Source organism: Podarcis erhardii, assembly GCF_964252035.2.
Source record: "Podarcis erhardii genome assembly, chromosome: 4".
NCBI lineage: Eukaryota > Metazoa > Chordata > Lepidosauria > Squamata > Lacertidae > Podarcis > Podarcis erhardii.
Window position 1 is genome coordinate 26,777,289 of NC_138508.1, and position 21,103 is coordinate 26,798,391.

General features: G+C 43.1%; 1 protein-coding gene across 8 annotated transcripts in view; it reads right to left on the bottom strand.

The window, feature by feature from the left end:
* The window catches only part of ATP8A2 (ATPase phospholipid transporting 8A2), a 318,937-nt gene that overhangs the window by 253,686 nt on the left and 44,148 nt on the right, over positions 1 to 21,103 (bottom strand). For 7 of the 8 annotated variants that reach the window (XM_081860135.1, XM_081860134.1, XM_081860133.1 and 4 more), the window contains exons 3-4: positions 1,828 to 1,927; positions 658 to 756 (exon numbers count right to left, since the gene is read on the bottom strand). In XM_081860135.1, the coding sequence (XP_081716261.1) occupies positions 658 to 756; positions 1,828 to 1,927 (199 nt within the window). Of the gene's footprint in view, positions 1 to 657; positions 757 to 1,827; positions 1,928 to 21,103 lie in introns of those variants that run through there. The other variant, XM_081860137.1, reaches the window with a different exon arrangement.

The following is a 21,103-nucleotide window of genomic DNA, read 5'->3' on the forward strand; positions in this document are numbered from 1 at the left end:
GAACTCAGTGGGGCTTATCTCAGAATATAAAATTAAGCTTTGTAACAACAGAAGAACCCTGATGAATCAGAGGCCAGGTGCTCATCTAATCCAGTATCCTCTTACAGTCTGATGGAATGGCCACTTCTAGGTAGATGAGTTGAGAGAGAGAGTCCAAGGCTTGATTTCCTGCTCACCCTCTGCTCTTAGCACATTTGTTCTTCTTGTATGGTTCTGTAATGATTCTGGGTGCAATGGCAGGGTGGAATTAAATATCAGGAAACTACATAAATAACTAATACATCCCGATGCACAATTGGTGTCCTTTGAATGCAAGGTGTCCACTGGTGTCTCTCTAGGCTCCTGCCCCATACACACAAATGTCTCTTACATGACCACATCTAAGTTTCAAAGGATCGGAGGAACATTGGTTAGAAAAGGCAGAGAAGTGCCTTAAACTACGTCAACCCATTGGCCCATTTAGCTCAGTGCTGCCTGCACTGACTGGCAGTAGCTCTCCAGTATTTCAAACAGGAGTCTCTCCCTGCCTGGAAATGCCAGGAATTGAACCTGGGACCTTCTGCATGCAAAGCAGATGCTCTGCCACTGAGCTATGGTGCTTCCCCTCCAACAATAGATGGTTGGCCTATTTCATCCAAATGCCCAACGTATACTCACATAGTCTTCAATAATCTCCTTGATGCCAGCAACCGTGAGAATAAATAGCAGTGGCACCAAGGTGGTATATCTTCCAGTTGGTGAGACATCTGGAATTTGCTGAAAAGGGAAAATAATAATAATTATTTTTTTAATGTTACTAGAACACGGCTATGACCAATGTTTTCTCTACTGGGAAAGTACTGAGAGAAAAAAGCCAAAATTCCTGATGCCATTCACTAAATGAAAAGCAACTTCTGGAGGGAAGAACTTGTAGTTGAAAGGTGAGCGGTGAGGGTAACTTAAATCTATTCTTTACCTGCTGTTTCTCTACTCCAAATTGTCACTCCTCTTTCTCTACCGCTTTTCTTCCACGGGATTCCAAATACATAAGGAAATATGGTTTGGTGGGGTGATTTAGAGAAGAGAATGGCTGGGCAATGCAAGGGTGAAGCATCTCCTCCCCCTTTGTGCTTCTCCAGTCTAAATTCCCTTGTCTTGAACTTTTTGTTTCTAAAAACCAGTGTTAGGGCTCTACAACACTGTAGATGTGGTGCAATGCGTCACTAGCCTCTGAAACTAGGGCCTAACCTAGCAAACTGCATAGGTCTGTTGGGCTCAGGTCTCAGAGCTCTGTTAAGGGACACAAAGAGTGTGCAACACTGACCCCTTTCAATTGGCAAAGCATCCCAGGATCATTTCAAATACAGGTTGGCTGTCTCCCTTTGTGTGCTCAATAGGCCTGTTTTACTCTAGCCTGAGCCTCAGAGACCCTAAGCTGGAGAACACATCCTCCAGGTCTAGGTTTAGTTAATGCTACCCTTGGTCCCAGCTCTGTTCTGATACTATTACATATGGGGGTAGACAACATGTTAGCCTCCATATGTTGTTGAACTGCAACTCCCATCAGACCCGGCCAGTATGGCAGAGAGTTATGGGAGTTGTAGTCCAGCAACATCAGGAAAGGCATGATGTTCGAAGCCCTTAGCACAGAACAACAGCCTGAAATAATTTGCTGTCAATCACTCCCATTGATTCTATGGAGCATGATCACTGTGTCATGCAATGGTGAGGTCCCCAGTTCGGGGGTTTCATCATTGCTATAGGGAAGATATGCCCAGAACATTCACTTGTAATTATATTAAACGGAGTGACAAATGTGGTCCGTTTAATTTCGCAACAGAGACCTACCTGCAGTAAGGCAATGAAGAGGAAGAAAGCATTAGCCGCTTTTCTGATCTGCTCATACAAGAATCGAGGTAGAAATGTCACCACGCTGTACTTGGCTGTGCTGTAAGTTTTCAGAAACAAAAAAGGAAATAAATGAAGACTTCGTTTAGGACACGGGGGGAAACCTGGACCAAATGAACTGACGTTAAATTAAACCAGCTGGGGGGGGGATCAAGTCAGTCCTTTCAAATCAATATGTGAACTTCAGCCTTTATAAATTGAGATGCCTAGCAAAGTAAAAAAATAATAAAAAACCCAATATGATTACTGTAACACACAGCCAACAGTTAACTGCAGCGAGCATCGTATTCCATACATCAAAACTCTGCTGGTTTCCACAAATTCTGAGGTCCTGATTATCAGAACCAGCAAGGTTTTCTAATGTGATCCAAATGCTCTGAAAATCTATTCTTGATTTACAATAAAACCTCAGTACCATGGACAGTTCTCTATGGGTTGCATGCCATTAAGTCCTACTTGGAGTAAACTCACTGAAATTAATCAGAATCATAGAATTGTAAAGTTGGAAGACACCCCAAGTGTCATTCAGTCCAACCCCCTGCAATGCAGGAATCTCAGCAATAGCTGAAAGCTGAAAATGGACCCAAGTTCATCATGCCTTTTAATGATAATGGACCTTCTCTGAGTAGGATTGGCACTGGATCGAACTCTATGAGATTATTTTAGCTTCAGGTTATGCTGCTGAAAACAGCACATCTGTGTCAAGTTCTCCCCTTCCACCTCTTAATAAATTGTATTGACTTGTATTGCCAGTAACTTGTTTTTAAAAGAGCAAATAGTTTATTCTCCAAAGACACCCATGGTATTGTCATTAGCAGCTATAATGTTGCAGCATCATTGTGGCTGGGAATGCATGGGACACAGATTAAAGCGCGGTAAGAGTAAAGAAGAGGAAGGAAAAGAATACACTGAGAAGACGGTGCCAATGGAATAAAATGGCATCGAAACAATGCAAATACATTTGCAATGAATATTTGTTTATTTATCATTTAAGACAGTCTCACGCAGCTTAATAAGACGGTCCCCAAGCAGTTTAAAGAACAAACATGCACAACAACACTCGCCCTGCTAACACATGCCTTGCAATTCATTCATACAAATCATCCAGTAACAACTACTTGTTCAACAGCACTCAACCCATTCTACTGCCACTAAACTTGTTAACAATTTTATATATCGCCTTCGTCCATGCATGTTCCTGTACAACCAGGGTTCCCCGCTTCCTTCATCTAAAGACCAGCTCTGGAGCTGCATTCCACTCTGAGCGTGGAGGGCATTGGTCCCTCCTCTTAAGTGAAGAGGAACACCTTGAAAGTGTGATAGCTCTAATCTGAGGTTGCGCTCATTCGTCCTTATCTTCAGCCGTCCGTTTCCCTCCCAAACAGCACCAACGATTCTGCTGCATCATCTATAAATAACGAACAGGTGGGTTTGTTCTTCAGCTGACATATGGTATCTGAACCCTGGAAGACAGGGAGGCACTTAAATGTCGTTATTTAAGGCACGGATTCATTTGTTTCCCTGCTTCATACTTGACACCCTAGACATATGCCAGTTTCGCCAACCTCCTTTACCAGTGTAAGATCAACTCTCCCACGGAAGCTTCCCATGTGTTGTGGCTACACAGACATACTTGTGTGGATGTGGTTCAGAGCACAAGTACAATGATTCCCCAGAGTTGAAATGGAACTTCTCCTATCGCGGCACATAAAGAGGCAATGATATCTAGCACTCAATGATATCTAGCTAGCTGAATCAGGGCAATGCAGAAGCTCTGTTTACAAAACAATAGGGGAAACCTGTGAAAGAGAAATGCTGAGCGTTGGGGTGGCTAGTAATGAAGGCTGTTAATACTGTAGTCAGCTTTATCCCATTGCTCATAGCTTCCCTCTCTATAGGAGCTTCCAGCATCCAGCCTCAGATATCTCAGCACTTTATCAGGCTGATATCAGATCAAACAGATTAGTTTAATGGGATGCTTAAAAGTACTTATTTAAATTATTAATACCCCACTTTTTCTTCAAATACCTCAAGGCAGTTTACAAAAATAGTAAACACACACACACACTACAAACAGCAATATATAAAAGGAATACCTTGGTTGACAAACGCCTCAGCAGTCGAACGTTTTGGCTTCCGAACGCCACAAACCCAGAAGTGAGTGTTCCAGTTTGCAAACATTCTTTTGGAAGCTGAACATCCGGCGGGGCTTCTGTGGCTTCTGATTGGCTGCAGGAAGCTCCTGCAGCCAATCGGAAGCCCTGCCTTGGAAGTTGAATGTTTTGGAAGTCGAACGAACTTCCGGAACGGATTCCGTTTGACTTCCAAAGTACGACTGTAAATAAGAATAAAAGCCAGAAATAAAACAGTTTAAAACAGGTGTGGGAAACATGTTTGGCCCTCCAGATGTTGTTGGACTACAATGCCCATCACCCTGACCATTCTTCATGCTCACTGGGGCTGATGGAAGTTGGAGTCCAACACTGGGAGGGCTGCAAGCTCCCCCTCACTGAATTAAACACTAATTCCTGTATTTTACTAGCAATAGGTTTGATTTGCTCCATTTTCATAATCCATCTCTGGTTTAAAAGCAATTGCAATAGGAAGAGTCTTTTTTTTTTAAGTAAAATAAAAAATAATTAACGGTTTCATTATTTTTAAAAAATAGCAAAAAAGCAGCATTAAAAAAACTAGTTATGCAATAAGAACTGCACATAGTTATGGCTGGCAAGGAATTAAAATCCAGTCTATACCAAGGGCCGTGTCAATCATAGTATTAAAATAGAAATGAAAAGCTGAATAGATCACTGTAGCAAGAAGGCTACAGCTTATAGACTGTGAGTAATGTTAGGCAACCATGAGAGAAAAACTGCAAGGAAATCAGAATGAAGAAATGAGTGTTGTGCTTAAAAAGTGGGGGGAATCTTAGATTAGAGACAGAGGACCATCTAGTCCAGCATCCTGTTCTCACATTGGCCAACCAGGTGCCTACAGGAATCCTGCACAGTACACTACTTCCCTCACTTGTAATTCCCAGCATCTGGTATATAGTTCCCTGGGAAGAGGGGTGGACTGTTAAACCACTCTGAAAATTGTAGCTGTGGGAGGGGAATAGGGGTCTCTTGTTGGCTCTCAGCACCCTTAGCAAACTACCTGAAATATACTCGGAGTCCTGTAGTGATTTCATGCTCTTTATTGCAGCTTGTAAAACAGTGATTGAATTGCCCCCCCAAACCTCAGGCTTTTATATACATTATTTACACAATGAGTCCTGTCTGATTGGCTGATTCTGCTTCCCTCCTGGAGCCTGATTGGTCTTTTCCTGCAAGCCAATCAGCTGTTGCGTTCTAGGATCCTACTCACCTATTGTTCTAGGATCCAAGCTTAGTACATAACACTACCATTTCCAGGATTCATTGGGGGAAGCCATGACTGTTTCAAGTAGTATCACAGTGCTTTAAGCACATTGTGTGAATGTGGTCCTAGAAGCATGCGCATATCAGCAGGGGCATCTGTGAGGTTAATGAGCACTGCCTTGCACACCCAACTTGGTACAGGGAAACTGGGGAAGGAGCCAGGTAAGTCAGGATGGGAGATAGTTGCAGCCATTGGGTTTCCAGTTTGCCACCCCTAGTTTAAATAACAGGGCACCATCAGCTCCAACTTCTGTTTATTGCCCATTCATCTGGGGTATTATGTCAACAGTAGCTCATTTAGCTCCATCCTTTCTGTTCAACTGATGATTGTGGAGGAGTGGTGAGGGTGGGTTATTAAAAATACTGGTGACATGTTTTAGCTGAGAGTCGTTTACTATATAGGCTGCAATGCACAGAAGTGGCATAAGAATATATGAACAGAATTTCAAAGAATGGCAGCCAAGAGAACAGCCTTGGAAACATTTTGCTGCCTGGCTCAACCCACAATGTGTTTTCACAACTACTCAAATAATAAATCTGGCTCGTTTATATATCACAACCAGTACGTCAAGGTCGCTTCAGATTCAATATGGCAACTGCTGCTGCTCTGAATGGAGCTGTGTGGCAGCTATTACCTTAAGTAAGGTTGGACACATACGTACAGGAACATAGGAATCGGCCTTACACGAGTCAGAACTACTATTCTGGCTAACCAGATGTTGCTGGACTAAAGCTCCCATCATCCCTGGCAACAGGCCATGCTTCCAACCCTACAATTCTATGATTCTATGACTGGGGCTGATGGGAGTCCAACAACAGCTTGTGGGGCTGGGGACGAAGTACAATATGGAAGTGGCTGGGCTACTTCAGGTGTCAAGTTCTGGGTTGTGTGTGTGAGCGCCCTAATTTTGAATACTCCAGGTGAAAGAGAAAACCCCCTGCATTTAGTAAATTAGTACTTCAAAGAGGAAGCTGGAGCAGCTGTCACTGGAGTAACTCATTTACTACATACAGAAAGCCTTTTGGGGCAAGATGTAAGGTGTTTAGAAAAGTTCATAGGAGCTTTAATTTGTCTTAGTCTCATTTATTGCAAAATACAACAGGTGTCCACTATTTGAACTTTCCAGACTTGAGTTCCGACAAGCTTCCCCAGCATAGCTGTCAACTTTTTCCTTTTCTTGCGAGGAATCCTATTCGGAATAAGGGAATTTCCCTTTAAAAAAGGGAAACGTTGACAGCTATGTTACCCAGCTGGATAAATGGAACTTTATTGTGGGTGTCTACTTGTTTTAAGTGTCTTTGTTGCATTTGTGCTTTTAACTGTTTTTAATTATCTTATGTGTAAATTGCCTGGAAACGGTGGTTTAGAAGGTGATTAATAAACTAGTGGTGGTGATAAAATGCATGCAGACCTGCTTTGCTGGCTGAGAAAGTCTGCCATGACAAAGCGTTGTCCTTGCCAATAATTTATGCCCTATTTTTTTTAAAAAAAGAGAAGAGTAGCAAAAACATAAAGTTGATTTTTTAATGGAGGAAAAAAGAGCAGTGTTTGCAGAACTCCGAGGGGGTGGAAAACACAACTTCATATTTCATATATGAAATCAGAAGAGAGACAGAGACAGAAGGAGAGGATTTTAAAGTGCTGGCTCCATATTCCAAGTACATATTTTACTAAGGAAGGCAACTGAACAGCAAACAAAGCAACTCTGGAAGAAAATCAATCTCCCAGATTTCTATTTGAGAAGGTTGGTTAATCAAAAGCAGAAAGTAGCGTTGTTTTTAACTTTCATTGGAACAGAAACCTAAGCAATAAAAATATAATTTTAATGCTTTTTTTTCCGCACTGGCCTTCATTGCTGTTATCCAGAGGTAATGCTTGGCCTGCATTTTCATGGAATTTTTAATGCACAATGATAGCAAAACAATAAAGGCTTTACAAGGACCTATAAGTACCTGAAACAGCACATATATTTCCCACTTTAAGACAAGCTGCAACAATGTGGGGAATGGGTCATCTCTAGGAGCAAGCCTAGGGATAAGTTGATGCAAGAGATTCAGAATACGTTCTGAACCCATAAATATGTTGAGAAATTGGGGCAGGAACCTAAGCAGGATTTGGGGGAGGAGGACAAGGCAGGGTCAGATCCAAAGCAGTTGGAGAAAGTCAGGACAATGAATCCCCAGTTAGCTAAAAAGTTCATTGGGTGACCTTGGGCCGGTTGCTGTCTCTCAATGCAACCCACCTCACAGGACTGTTGCAAGGATAAAATGGGAAGGGGAGAAAAATGTATGCCTCACTGAGGCAGGATATAAGGATAATATATAAATACGGGGACAGCAGGATGGCTAATGTTAAGGAAACAAGCATTGTGACAAATAGCAGCTGGGGGCATGGAGATTTTGATCCCCCACCCTGTGCCACAGTACTGAACCTGATTTCCCTTCTGCCTCCCCAGTGGCTACTATTTACAAAAAAAGGAAAGGAAAGGAAAGACAGAAGGACACATTCCACAGAGCACATCACTCGACTCTTTTGATAAAGATTGGTTACCAACTGCTGATGTAGGGACTATAACAGACGAAGCAGGTTTAACTACATGGCAATATGGGGGGAAACCTTGCTGGAAAGGAACCAGCCATAAGACACAGCAACTGATGCTACCCTTTACTACCTCCACAGAAATTATCTCTTTACAAACAGTGGGTTTTTTTCTAAAAAAAATTGTTGAGGGGTACTCTTAGTTTGACTCAAGAAAATCACCAGGAAAGGAAATGAAGCCATCATTGGAGGTGGTAATAGTGAAACTGACCAATCACCATGCTAGATTCCAATTCTTACTTCACACATTAAACACTCACTTCCATCTGAGACTCAGGAAACACCGTGGCAGGAAATGAGGCCGCCATTGGAGGTAGCAATGGAACTGGCGATTCACCATGCTAGAGAAGAAACTAATTTTTTAAAAAAAATTAGTTTCTTCTCCCATTAGATTCACAAAATGTTTACGGGCATGCATACCCCCAAGAAAAAAGCACTGCATTTACATCTGAACCGACTTCCATGGAGCTGCATACTAAACAATATAGTTATTTCCTTCCCTTTCCACAAACTTTTGATGCTAACAACAGTTCTGTGAGGTAGGCTAGGGAGCATGCCTGAGAGAGACGAACCCTGTGTGCTTCACGACTGAAGGGATATTTTTGAACTCAGCTCTTCCCACTTCTAAGTCTGACACGGACTATACCACATTGGCTCTCACATGCTAAGAAACTAAAAGCTGCTGTGGTGACACAGGCCATTCCTCCTCCAAAGAAACAAATGTGGCCTGATTCTCACATTATTTTCTGAGGTGGTAAAATCACAACAATGCGGTTTTACCTTATTATATATATATTTTTTTATTTGAACTGGAGGTCACCAAATACAGTGGTGCCTCGCAAGACGAAAAGAATCTGTTCCGCGAGTCTCTTCGTCTAGCGGTTTTTTCGTCTTGCGAAGCAAGCCCATTGATGGCTAACCGGATTAGCACAATTAGCGCTATTAGCAGCTTTTAGCGGCTTATCGGCTTAGCAGATAAGCAGATAAGCGGCTTAGCGGCTTAGAAAAAGGGGGGAAGGGGGAAAAACCCGCAGGAACTCGCAATACATTTTCGTCTTGCGAAGCAAGCCCATAGGAAATTCGTTTTGCGAAGCGCCTCCAAAACGGAAAACCCTTTCGTCTAGCGAGTTTTCCGTCTTGCGAGGCATTCGTCTTGTGGGGCACCACTGTACTTAAAGCATTATGATACCACTTTAAAAAGTCACAGCTTCCCCCAAAGAATTCTAGGAGTTGCAGTTTGTTAAAGGTGCTGACAGAGTTGTTGGGAGACTCCTTCACAAAACTATAGTTCCCTGTGAAGAGAGATTAACTGGCTCTAAACCACTCTGGATATTGTACCTCTTTGAGGGGACGAGGGGTCTCCTAAGAGATCTTTGCATCCTTAAAAAGAACTGCATCTCCCAAAATTCTTTGGGGGAAGCTGTGACAGTTTAAAGTGGCATTATAGTTCTTCAAATGTATGGCCTAATGCAGCTTCATGTGGCAATAACTGGTGTATTTGCCACAGCAAGGCAAAAGGCTAGTTTCTCTGGCATTTGTAGCAAATAATAGCTCTCGACCTGTGAGGGTCAATCCAAAGAACCCCTCTGATGCTATGATTGTCAGCTTCCCGCATAGATCTATGCAGCCCCATCCATTGTAGTCCATTTGTTCTGTTACCACTGGCGATATAAACAAGCCCGTTGTCAAATAAATGCACTTAGGAAGACACTTGGAAGAAGAAAACATGTTGAGTCTTGTTGAGTCAATTGATTTGGTCCCTAGCCAAACCTTGGGAGTTTTACAATCCTCTTAGTTTTCTCAAAGGAAATCTCCTTCTAAAATCCAGAGAACCTTTCTTTGGTTAGAAGGCATTCCGGTGAAAAGCTAAACCTGTTGACAAAGTGTGATTTGTTAAAAGGGATAATTCAGAAAAGCTACATGAGGACAGCCTCGTTTCTCCTTAATGTAGAAAAATGCTAGACATGTGAATAGTTGAACAGAATAATATACTCTTCTTACCAAACAACAAGCCGAAGGGGGGAGAAGTCTAGAGTCCCCAAAGGATGGTATTTCAGAAAGCACAGCAGTACTACAATCACACATTTCTCAATTGACATTTAACAACTTACAAACACAGCAACCTGAAATTCCCTTCCTTCAAGCAGGGCGGTGTGTTCTCCTCACTATAATCATTAACATTTTGTGTCTGGATAATCCAAATGGTGTACCAAGAAAAGGATGGATTTTCTCAACCAATAACAGCAAACAGCCTCTTTTCATGCACCATCTTGGCCAGAAGTCCACTTTCTCATCCAAATTGAGCGTATATATATATATGTGTGTGTGTGCGCGCACGCGCATTTTATATATATATATATATATATATATATATATATATATATATATACACACACACACACACACACACATATATATATATATATACACACACACACACACATATACACATATACACATATACACACACACAGTGGTACTTCAGTGTCAGGGAACTGCCATCAGAGCCAGAGGCGGAGGGAAGGCTCCAGAGGGATGCCGGAGAGGGTCCCAGTAGGGAGAGAGGCAGCGCATCTGCTGGGGAAGGAAATCAGCGTAACACCAGTGGAGAAGGTGGGCAGATGGGGGAATCGGAGAGGAGGCTCTAGGACTCCTCGCCGGAGACCAGCGGGGAGAGCACGGGTCCTCCACTGCCCACACCCTCCCTGCGCAGAAGACTTCCGCGCAGGGAGAGTAGGAGGAGACTTGGCGTCAAAGAACTTCTTTGCTGGAAGAAGTTCAAGAAACGCCCACTGACGGATTCTGCCAGCGATTGAGACAGCCACGGGTGAGAGGCTGTCCAGACAGAAAGGGTTCACCCAGGAAACCTAGCCAGGAGTGGCGACAACTTACGCACGAGCAACCCCTAGAACCATTACACTCAGGTTAAGTACTTAATTCGTTCCAGACATCCGTACTTAACCTGAAACTGTTCCTAACCTGAAGCACTTTAGCTAATGGGGCCCCCTGTTGCTGCCGTGCCGCCAGTACCGGATTTCTGTTCTTATCCTGAAGCAAATTTCTTAACCTGAAACACTATTTCTGGGTTAGCGGAGTGTGTAACCTTAAGCGTATGTAACCTGAAGCGTATGTAACCCAAGGTACCACTGTATATATATCTGCAGTGCTGACTACTATGTAGGGCTGGGCGATATCTGGTTTTCAACGTTGCGATGTATCACCAGTTAAACATCACGATATAGTAATATATCATGATGTCTGAAAATAAGGAGGAAGAAGGACTTTGATGAGTGCATGAAACTATTTCTGGTGGATTTTTCATGATACAGGCAAGGTTTACTTTCGACTAGTCACCTGTCTTACCATGTGTTTGCATGCATATATATATATATATATATATATATATACACACACACACACACACACACACATATAGTGACGCATCCTTTAAACCAAACAAAAAGGAAGCACTTGGTAGGTTGGCTTTATTTTTAAATGAGAGGCATCTAGTAGGAAGAATAACAGGCTGTTGAGTAAAATTTTCAGTTATTAATTTATCACCAGCTACAAAGACTGACCAAGTGGAACCATCGTGGGAAGCTGTGCAAACTTCACAAAGAACATGCTATTGTCTGCCTCAGGCCCATTGTATGTTGTCAAGGTGAACCCACGGCGCAATATCATTGTTATGACATTCCTGTTTGCCAGAGGCCTTCCTGTAAATGGTCTGGAAGCAACAGTATCAATATATCACTCTAAAGTCGCACCACCATTCAACAGATGTGGAAAAAGTAAGCAAAGAACAGATGCTGTTTTTAAGCTGTTTGATAAAGATGTCTAAGTATTCATTCAATATTTCAAGCCATAATTGTTCTTAATGCAGGTTACTTTTTTTTAAAAAAAGGCAGGTGTATAAGCAGCAGGATACTAGTCTCATAATGATGGATTTGAAAAGCCAGGTGCTGTTGATGGTATAAAAACAATAGCACCATGTGACGTCTAACAGTTTCAGCAAAAGGAGAAAAACTGACCGAGGATGGGGGATGTTTTTCAGAGTCTTCTGCCTAGTCAAGTAGGTGTTTCTGCTGCCAGTACACACTCCAATTCAAAGAAAAAGATGGCTCAATAACAGGTATTTATTTGTACTTCCTGAAGGATTTTTAAAAAGAAATGTTTCTCTTCAATTAATTTATTTAAAAGGGTTATAATCTACCCTGCAACTGGTAGGATCTCAGGGCTGGCCATGACAAATAATACAGACAGATAAAACAAATACAATTTAATACTAAAATCCTTTAAATATATATATTACAATCCTTCAATCTGGACATCCTATTATACTAACGCCAGCCAAAAGAGAAAAAGCATTCAGTTGGCACTGAAAAAGCTACAAAGTAGGAGCCAGCATAAGTTTGTTAGGCCTTGATAAGGGTTTTGCCTTGATGGCGATGCCTGTTGTGATTCTACCTCAGCATCCCAGAACTGCATGTGTAGCTCAGGTGTGGAACTGCCCTTTTTAAAACGATGGAGTCAACTCACTGTGAGACACACCTGTGTTCTACCTCCTGATACAAACATTTCACAGAAAATGGAAAGTATTGAATTCATTAAGCTATAGTCAAAGGTGAAAAACGTAGTTACCTAGACCTAACACTTAAAAAAAGAGAGCAAAAACAGCCATCTCACACATATCAGCTTTTTCCTTTTCTATTTTGACCTAAGATTAGTCGCGTCCCCCCCCCCCACCAACTGCCCTAATCCCTATATCACATGCTCCTATAAGAATACCGGTCTTGCAGCATTTCATGGTGCCAGGTTGCCTTGCATTCCAATTAAATACTGCGTACTTATGAGAATTGTCTGGTGTTACTGAGTTTGCAACTGCTTGCCTGTAAGAGCTAAGCTTAACTTGAAAGTACTACATTTCCATTCAGTTCTGGAGACCCCTCTGGAGTTGTATGTTTAATGTTCTGTTTTTAGAAACCAACCATGACAACCTCTATTCTATGGAAGATCTGCATATGTACAGATCAGTCCCAATGGCCAGCCCCACCACTTCTGGCAATGCTGATCCCCTGATGGAGATGAGTGGGGATGGAGAGAATGCCTGGGATTAGTTCCTCCCATCCACTGTGAAAAAGATGAACACACTAACCACCTGTGTGGCTGTACACAGTGGAGGAAGTTCATGTGCAGGTCCAAGGCAACCCGAATATGCTGGTGCCTGGGAGAGAAAAATCCAAATAGCAACTCCATGATGCTGGTAAAAATACAATGCTAAACTAGGCAACTAGTTGCAGACTTCCAGTGGTGTCCCAGTATCTGCTTACCAATATCTGCTTACCTACTAGAGCCCAGCCCTGTCAAGACTCTGGATGCCACAACCCAGGACACAATCTAGAAAGGATACAGGGACATATAGGTGTTCCCACAATTACATGCTCAATAAATGTTTCATGCAGTGGCATCAGTGGGAAGGGAACACCATGCATATGTATCCTGAGTGCTTGGGAGGGATGGATGCTCAGACTGAGGCTCCTGCCCCCCAGATGTAGTGGTTTTGCCCAACATCTCTAGCTTTTGGGATTCAATCTTTGGTCATGTTTCTAAAATAGCTAACCAGATCATCCCAAAAGCAGCCCCTTTAGCTCTTCTCTCTATTTTCACCGGCCCCAAACTCAGCCATAAATATCTTATTAATTGTTCCTCTTGGTTGCAGCCGGATCAACAACAGCCAGAGGCCGGAAACGTCCTCTGAGTTTATTTTAATGCAAGTTGGTATAAGCGTGTTTGACTCTTGCTCTCATGGAAAGATCCAGCGGGTGATACGGGTGGAAAGCAAGGGACCAAACTGCATCTAATCAGTTTGACATGGTTTGGTTTCCGTTCCTAACTTTCATAACTTCTTGAGAGTTCACGACCTCCAGAGACCCACACTGGGTTTCGGAGGGGCTTTATCAGATAGCTGTTTTGCCTATTGTTTATCTGATTTAAACGCTTATCACTTCTTTCCAATCGTGCACTGTAACAGTGAAACATGAGATTGCTTTTTTGTTGTTGTTCTTTCTGGGCTGCAATTTGCAAAATGAAACCATTATTTTTAAAAAGCATACATGCAGTTCTGCCCATCTAGGTACATATGGCGCTTGTCCACATGTAGAGGCCCCCTGATTGGTGATGCTCCTGCTCACATACACATCTTTTCCAAAGCATGCACATCTGTAAGTGTGCAGGCTGCATCTACAGTGACACCAAATGCATGGCTGATGGCGTCACTGTGACGGTGATCACCACTGCAGTGACTCACACACCAAATGATGGATTGTGCCTCTCAAAGGCTGTGCCTCCCACTAGCTATGCTCGCTTCATGCTGATGTACTTGCTGGCTACTCGTGGCTCCAGCCCCCTGTTCATTTTATTTGCCCATCTTCTACATTTTCAACCACATATTCATTTTCTCAACACATCTATAAAACTGTAAGACAAAGGGCTCTCCATCATCCCTAGAATCTGCACAGGCAAAAATATGTTAGAATGTTTGTTTTAATCATTTAAATTGGTCCTGACTCCTTTCTCCCTCATCTGTCACAGAGGTGCTTGACCTCTGCGTGAATTTCATTCTCAAATAACATCCTTGATCATCATGGGCTGCATTGGGGAAGGGCCTTAGCTCAGTGCTAGACCATCTCCTTTGCATGCAAAAGCTGCCAAGCTCAATGCCCACACCAACACCCCACAACAATACTGACCTAAATGGGTCAATTGTGTCTCTGAACAGGGCAGCTTCCCCTGTTCCAATGAGAATTCTTTAAACCGAACAGTATTTTACAACTGTTCTATTTGCACCTTGCATGTGGATTTTATTTGCCAGGTGTTTGGGTGTAAATGCATACCAGCATTTGGAAAAGTATTTATTTATTTGTTTGTTTGTTTGTTTGTTTGTTTGTTTGAGGCCTACAAACTGACTAAGCAGCAAAGCCACTGACTGTATTGGACATTAGCAGAAATGCTAATTCCGTTGTTAATCCCTTAACTTCAATCTACACAACTTTCCCCCATTTGTGAAGGCACACAAATATCTTTGGTATCTTTTTTTAGCGCTGTCAGTTTCTGGCACTACGCTTCATCCTCATTTCTTTTTTTAATGTTTCTGTGTCAAAATCCACCACGTCATCTTTCCACAAAATCTCTCACGGCAGGATTCTGTGCAGAGCTGCTGCTAGATGCTGAAGCAAAGGGGCAATTCTTAATACCTGGGCAGCTTAGTGTTGGACCACAGCGAAGGGAATGCGTTGGAGCAGACATGAAGCCATGGCATGATAGCCCATTGCTGGCGGTGGAGCAAGCCAATCGCGGTGCCTGGGGCAGCGCGTGTGCCCTGCACCCAGAGGTGGGGCCAGCCGCCCATGGGGCACGACGAGCTGGGGCAGGATGTTTTGAGTAGTCTACCTGCCTTCTCCCACTCAGCTGCCCTACAGCTGAGGTGAGGGGCAGGTGGCGGGTGGACTGTTTGGAGCAGCATGGAGCCTGTAGGCGCCCAAGCTACCGCGTCACACCCAGGAGAGACGTGTGGCTCGGGTGTGCTACAGGCCCTGCGGTGAGTGCCGCCTGGCATTTTGTCACCCTCCTCAGTAGTGACACCCAGATCGGCCTGCCCCCCCCTTCCTCCACCCCTGCCCACTGCACTGCAATCCAAAGGGCCACAAACTGCATTCCTATTAAGGAATGTTCTTAAGCTAGGTTCTCCCAGCACAACCCACCTCACAGGACTGTTCTAAAATGAAATAACCCTGTGCACACTGCTCTGAGCCCACGCGTGCCTTATTTGCCACGAGGAAATGGCAATCTTGGACAAAAACCCCTGGAACAAAGAGCCCTACTGCATCAAGCCTATCTGGTTCAGCATTCTGTTTCCACGTTGGCCAGCCACTGGGAAGCCCCCAAGCAGGAGAGGTGAGCCATAGTTCTCTCCAGCTTCTTTTCTCTAGCAACTAGTATTTAGTGGCATACAAACTCTGAGGCTGGAGTCAATACATAGACCAGCAGTTCTTGGTAGTTCCTTATTCTTCGTCAATTTGTTGAAACCCCTTTGAAAGCCTTCCAAACTGGAGCTATGGTGAATGCCATAGTTTAATTCTGCATTGTTTATTCGCTTGCTGGGCTCTGACATCTAACCGTGCTACTGATGGAATGGTCATATTTATTTGTTTGATTGTAAGGTAAAGGTAAAGGGATCCCTGAGAGTTAAGAGCAGTTGCAAACGACTCTGGGGTTGCGGCGCTCATCTCGCTTTAGAGGCCAAGGGAGCCGGCGTTTGTCCACTACACAGACAGTTTTTCCGGGTCATGTGGCCAGCATGACTAAACCGCTTCTGGCGCAATGGAACACCAACATCAGAGCAGTGCACGGAAACGCCGTTTATCTTCCCGCCAGAGCGGTACCTCTTAATCTACTTGCACTTTGACGTGCTTTCAAACTGCTAGGTTGGCAGGAGCTGGGACTGAGCAACGGGAGCTTACCCTGTCGTGGAGATTAGAACTGCTGACCTTTTGATCGGCAAGCCCAAGGCTCGGTGGTTTAGACCACAGCGCCACCAGCGTCCCTTGTATTGTACCATCTTCTAACTCACGGTGGCACTCACGAGTTCTCCCATTTAATTCTGACGACAACAGCATTGTGGCGTTGGTTACCCTGAAAGATAGTGACTGGCCCTCAAGGTCACTCACCGAGTTTCAGTGTCTTACTGCTAAAACTAACAAGCAGAAGCTAAAGTTCTTGAAGCGAAAACTATAACACCCATAATTATAGCTTCTAATATTTGTCACTTATTGCTACTCTTTGCAAAGAGTCCAATTAACTATTAAAATTGCATTACAGTCAAAAACGGCATAGTTTTGCTTGCAGTATTCGTCTGTTTCTCTCTGTCTCTTTCTCACACACACATCACTTGTCTTTCAAATATAGCATGGCTTATGTAGCACTGCTTTATCCATTTCATTGTTCCCAGGGCACATCTGAATATGAGGTGTGTGTTTTCATTTCAGTGCCTCTGCAGCCAGTAAACCACTTAAATCTGTAATAAAAGAATAACTGAGGTGGCTTCTGTTTTTCCTTGGTAAAAATAGAAAGAATACGAAATCAAGCATCAGGAATGCATATTTTCTCAGATTAAAAACTGTTAAAGCTCCTGCTTCAGTGTTTCTTTGTTTATCAGAGCAAGACTCCTGCTGTGCTCAACACATAATGATGCTCTTTGCAAAGAACTTCCAAACAAGCCGATAAAAAAAGATCATCACTGCCAACCTCTTTTGAGGCTGCAACAAAGGTCTCCTGGCCTTTCTGCCTCCCATTCCCTTCACTGCAATGCGCTCTTATGGCATACACAACATGCTCTCTGTGTGGTCCCACCCTTCCCTAATGGTGAATCGCAAAAGAGAGGGAGACTGCGGCTAATGTTGCAATCCTATACCCGCTTACTTGGGAGTAAGTCCCATTCAAATTAATTGGGCTTACTTCTGAGCAGACATGCATTGGCTTGCACCATGCAGTCACTTCCAGACAACCTGTTTATTGAGCATACACCCTAATTTGTTTGCAGGGAGGCTAGACGATGTTGCATCAAGAAAACGTTATCCCACACTTTCCAGTGCATCTTCTCATCCCTTTCCATATTGCAAAAGTCTGGGGTTTTTTTAAGGGTGGGGGAGAGGATGTTTGTTGTGCAGGAGCGCCAAATCAACTTTAATTGCACAATCTGAAATACCTGATATGTGGCTAAATCCCACTCCAAAATATCAACAGCCTGGGAGCACCCCACAATGCATAGAACAAGGGGGGAAGACAACACAAGGTCCACAAACCAAGTTCAAGCCAACTTAGCTATTCCCATGATTTAACCCTATGCAGTCTGCCCTGGAGAGATGGGCCCTGGGCATCTTCCCCATGTCTTCTTGAGGTCTCTACACATCTTGCTAGCTGCTCTTCTTTTCTTTAAGAAGGGTGCAAAAGAGAAGGAGCCTGTCTCTGTGCAAAGTCTGTGCCAAGAGCTGCACTGGCTGTCCTTCAAAGCCTTTCCAGCCGTAACCATCCTACTAAGAGTTTACTACATCTCCACGACTTCCTCTGATGTCCAGTTTAAGCCTTCTGGGGCACCCACTTCAAAAATGCACACACACAATCTATCAGCCTGACTTGAACACCATCTCTAACTTTCTATGGGAAATTTAGCATTTCCTGCTTGGCAGTGAGGAAACCAGGTTCAAATCCCTGGTAAGCCGTGAACCTCTGTGGGTAACTTAGGATAAGTAAATCTCCCACCATGCCTCACAAGGTGTACAGGAGGATCTATTAGATAATATTTACAAAGCGGTTTGTACACCAAAAGCATTTCTAGAAGAGTGTTCTTCAACACTCTTGGATTCCCTGGTGTTGTTGGACTACAATTCCCATCACCCTTGGGTGTTGGCTAAGTTGGCTGAGGTTGATGGGAGTTGTAGTCCTGAATCACCAAGGTATCCAGGATTGAAGAACACTCCTATAAAAAGCATTACTAACAATAAGGTAAGGTAGCTAATACCTAAAGCTAGCCTTCCCAAACCAGCCACCTTTCTGATGTTTTCAGGTGACAACTGCAGCCATGTCAAGTGAGGCTGATAGGAGTTGTAGTCAAAAACGTGGGGAGGACACCAAGTTGGTGAAGGCTAGTCTAAACCAAGATGCAATAAGCAGGAAGGAAGGAAACATAAAAACAACTAAAGCTGTTCAAACATACTACAAGATCACGGTAAGTCAGAATAAAAAATAACATTCTGTATACATAATTTTAAATGGGCATCTGCCATCTCCCACTTGTCAAGCAGTACAGAAATATTTTGCTGTATGAGCAAATGCACAGCCCTTAAAAGCCTAAGAGGATCATTTATCCAAAATGTTCAGATAATCAGTAGATCAGAAAATTGTGCACGTTATTTATATAAGGCATGATCTGGTCAAAGTGAAACAATTCAAATTTCCATTGATTTCAGCAGGAGAAAATTAAGTTCCTGCTTAAAGCTGCACTCCTATGGGTGGAATTCAACCAGGGTTTACTCAGAGCAGACCCAGAGAAATTAATGGAGTCAATGGATCTCCTCTAGAGTAAAATTCAGTTGAATACCACCCTCTACCTACACACCAGGAAGAAAGCCTCACTAAATCCAGTGGGACTTGCTGACTTACTGGTTAAGAGAGCTGATTTATTAGGAGACCATTCCCTTCATAGAACTATAATTTCCAGAGTTCCCTAGGAAGGGCGATTGTCAAACCACTCTGAGAATTATAGCTCTATGAGAGGAATAGGAGTCTCCTAACAATGCTCATCACTCTTAACAAACTACAGTTCCCAGGGTTCTTTGGAGAAGCCATGTCTGCTTAAAGTGGTATGATGATGCTTTAAATGTATGGTACAGACGGGTCCTTACTCTTAGGTAAGTGTGCATAACATTGCGGCCTTAACCACACTGCTTTGTTTCAGGGAGTAGAGAGGATTCACATTATTTTCAAGAGAGTTTCAGACAGATTAGTAATAACCCAAGTTGAAAAAAGTAATCCTGTTGTTTTAAATGTAATGTTTATATGCGAGTATAATCACAGTAAGACAAAGCTGAGAAACTGAGTCAGTAAACTAGTTCTTAACTACAATGGGGCAAACCCCAGGAACCAAGTCATGGAAAGCTTCCTAGACAAAACACATCTCAAATAAGTGGAGGAGCATTATTTGTTCTCTGTTGTTTCAGAAGACAGAATTAGAACTGGTGAAAGTTGGCGGTAATCAGGTTTCAGCTAAGTGTTGGGAGAAAATTCATAAAGGCAATTCTCTTGATGCCTGAAAGTCTCACCCCTTATATGCCTAGTCAATCACTGCAGAGGAGGGCCTCCCATCCATACCATTTTAACAGGAGGTCTGCTCCACACAATGTAGGAATCAGGCTTTTATTGTTGTGGCATCTCCCCAATGGAATGCCCTACCCTTGACTATTAGACAGAGTTGATCGAATGGAGCTGCTACACCCATGGGGGGACCCATTCACTTTTTCTAGTGGAGATGGGCCTGATCCAGATCAGGATAACAGCAGGGAGCAAAGGGTTAAAGCCCCCTAACACACAAGGTTGGGATACAAACCTGGACCACCTCCTCCCGCTTTCCACTTGCACTTTGAAAATCCATCCACACCATCTTTAATTCCAGGAACGACATTGTGTTTTGTCAGGCTCTCAGGGTGTGCCAAAGAGCCATCACCCTATTACATTAAATCTTCCTTGCATAATTCGGTTGCATAAATTATTTTGAGGCACTTTGTCAAATTGTTGCTGATCTCCTTAAATTGAAGCTATGACCACTTTGAAACACAACGAGGAGCCTGCTGATCAAAGCCTTGCTGTTTATTAGGGCTGTTAAAAGTCTTCAACCAACACACTGCTTACTTTGCCTTGATTGGATTTTTAAAACTCGCTGTCCAAAGCAAAGCTTTATGATGATGGAGTTTCCCCTCCCTCTCTCTGCCCAAATTACAAATTACGGTATTTATCACTGAAAGCACCACCAAGATGGCTCCAATTCTACCAGCCTTTTTTTTTTTTACGTCTTTATTGAGCTTTTCTTGGGTAGCAATAGAATATACTGAGACTCTGTTTTCAAGTCATAGTATCATTCAAAGAAGTCAGTCATATTCAGAGACATTACTGTATAGGCAATATAGGGTTGTGGGAGAAGAGAGAGGGGTGGAAAGGGGGAGATGGTAACATTTCATTCTTTAGCACAGTATATGAGCATAAGCATATGTGTCAGTGTCACATAGACAAGTATTTCATTTTTGCTGGCGGTGTTCTGAAAACTAATTTCACACTGAGTTCACTGGAACAGACTTTGATTTACAACATTGTAAGGGCCCCTTTCTACATTGCAGGCATGTCACAAAGCTTTTATCTACAACTAACCCAGTATGTTGTCCCAATATGATGAATGGAAAGCTATGGGTTGGGAACAAGTTTGATCTATGGTTTCTTTAACCACAGACCTAACTGTGCCTACTGAGCTATGTGATGACTCTCTCCATTACTTTACTCAACATACAATTATTTAGGAAAAATGAGGCTTAGGTTTCAGGTGATGAAAAAGACCCCTGCCTGACACATGGAAGAATCAATATCTGTCAGACTGCTT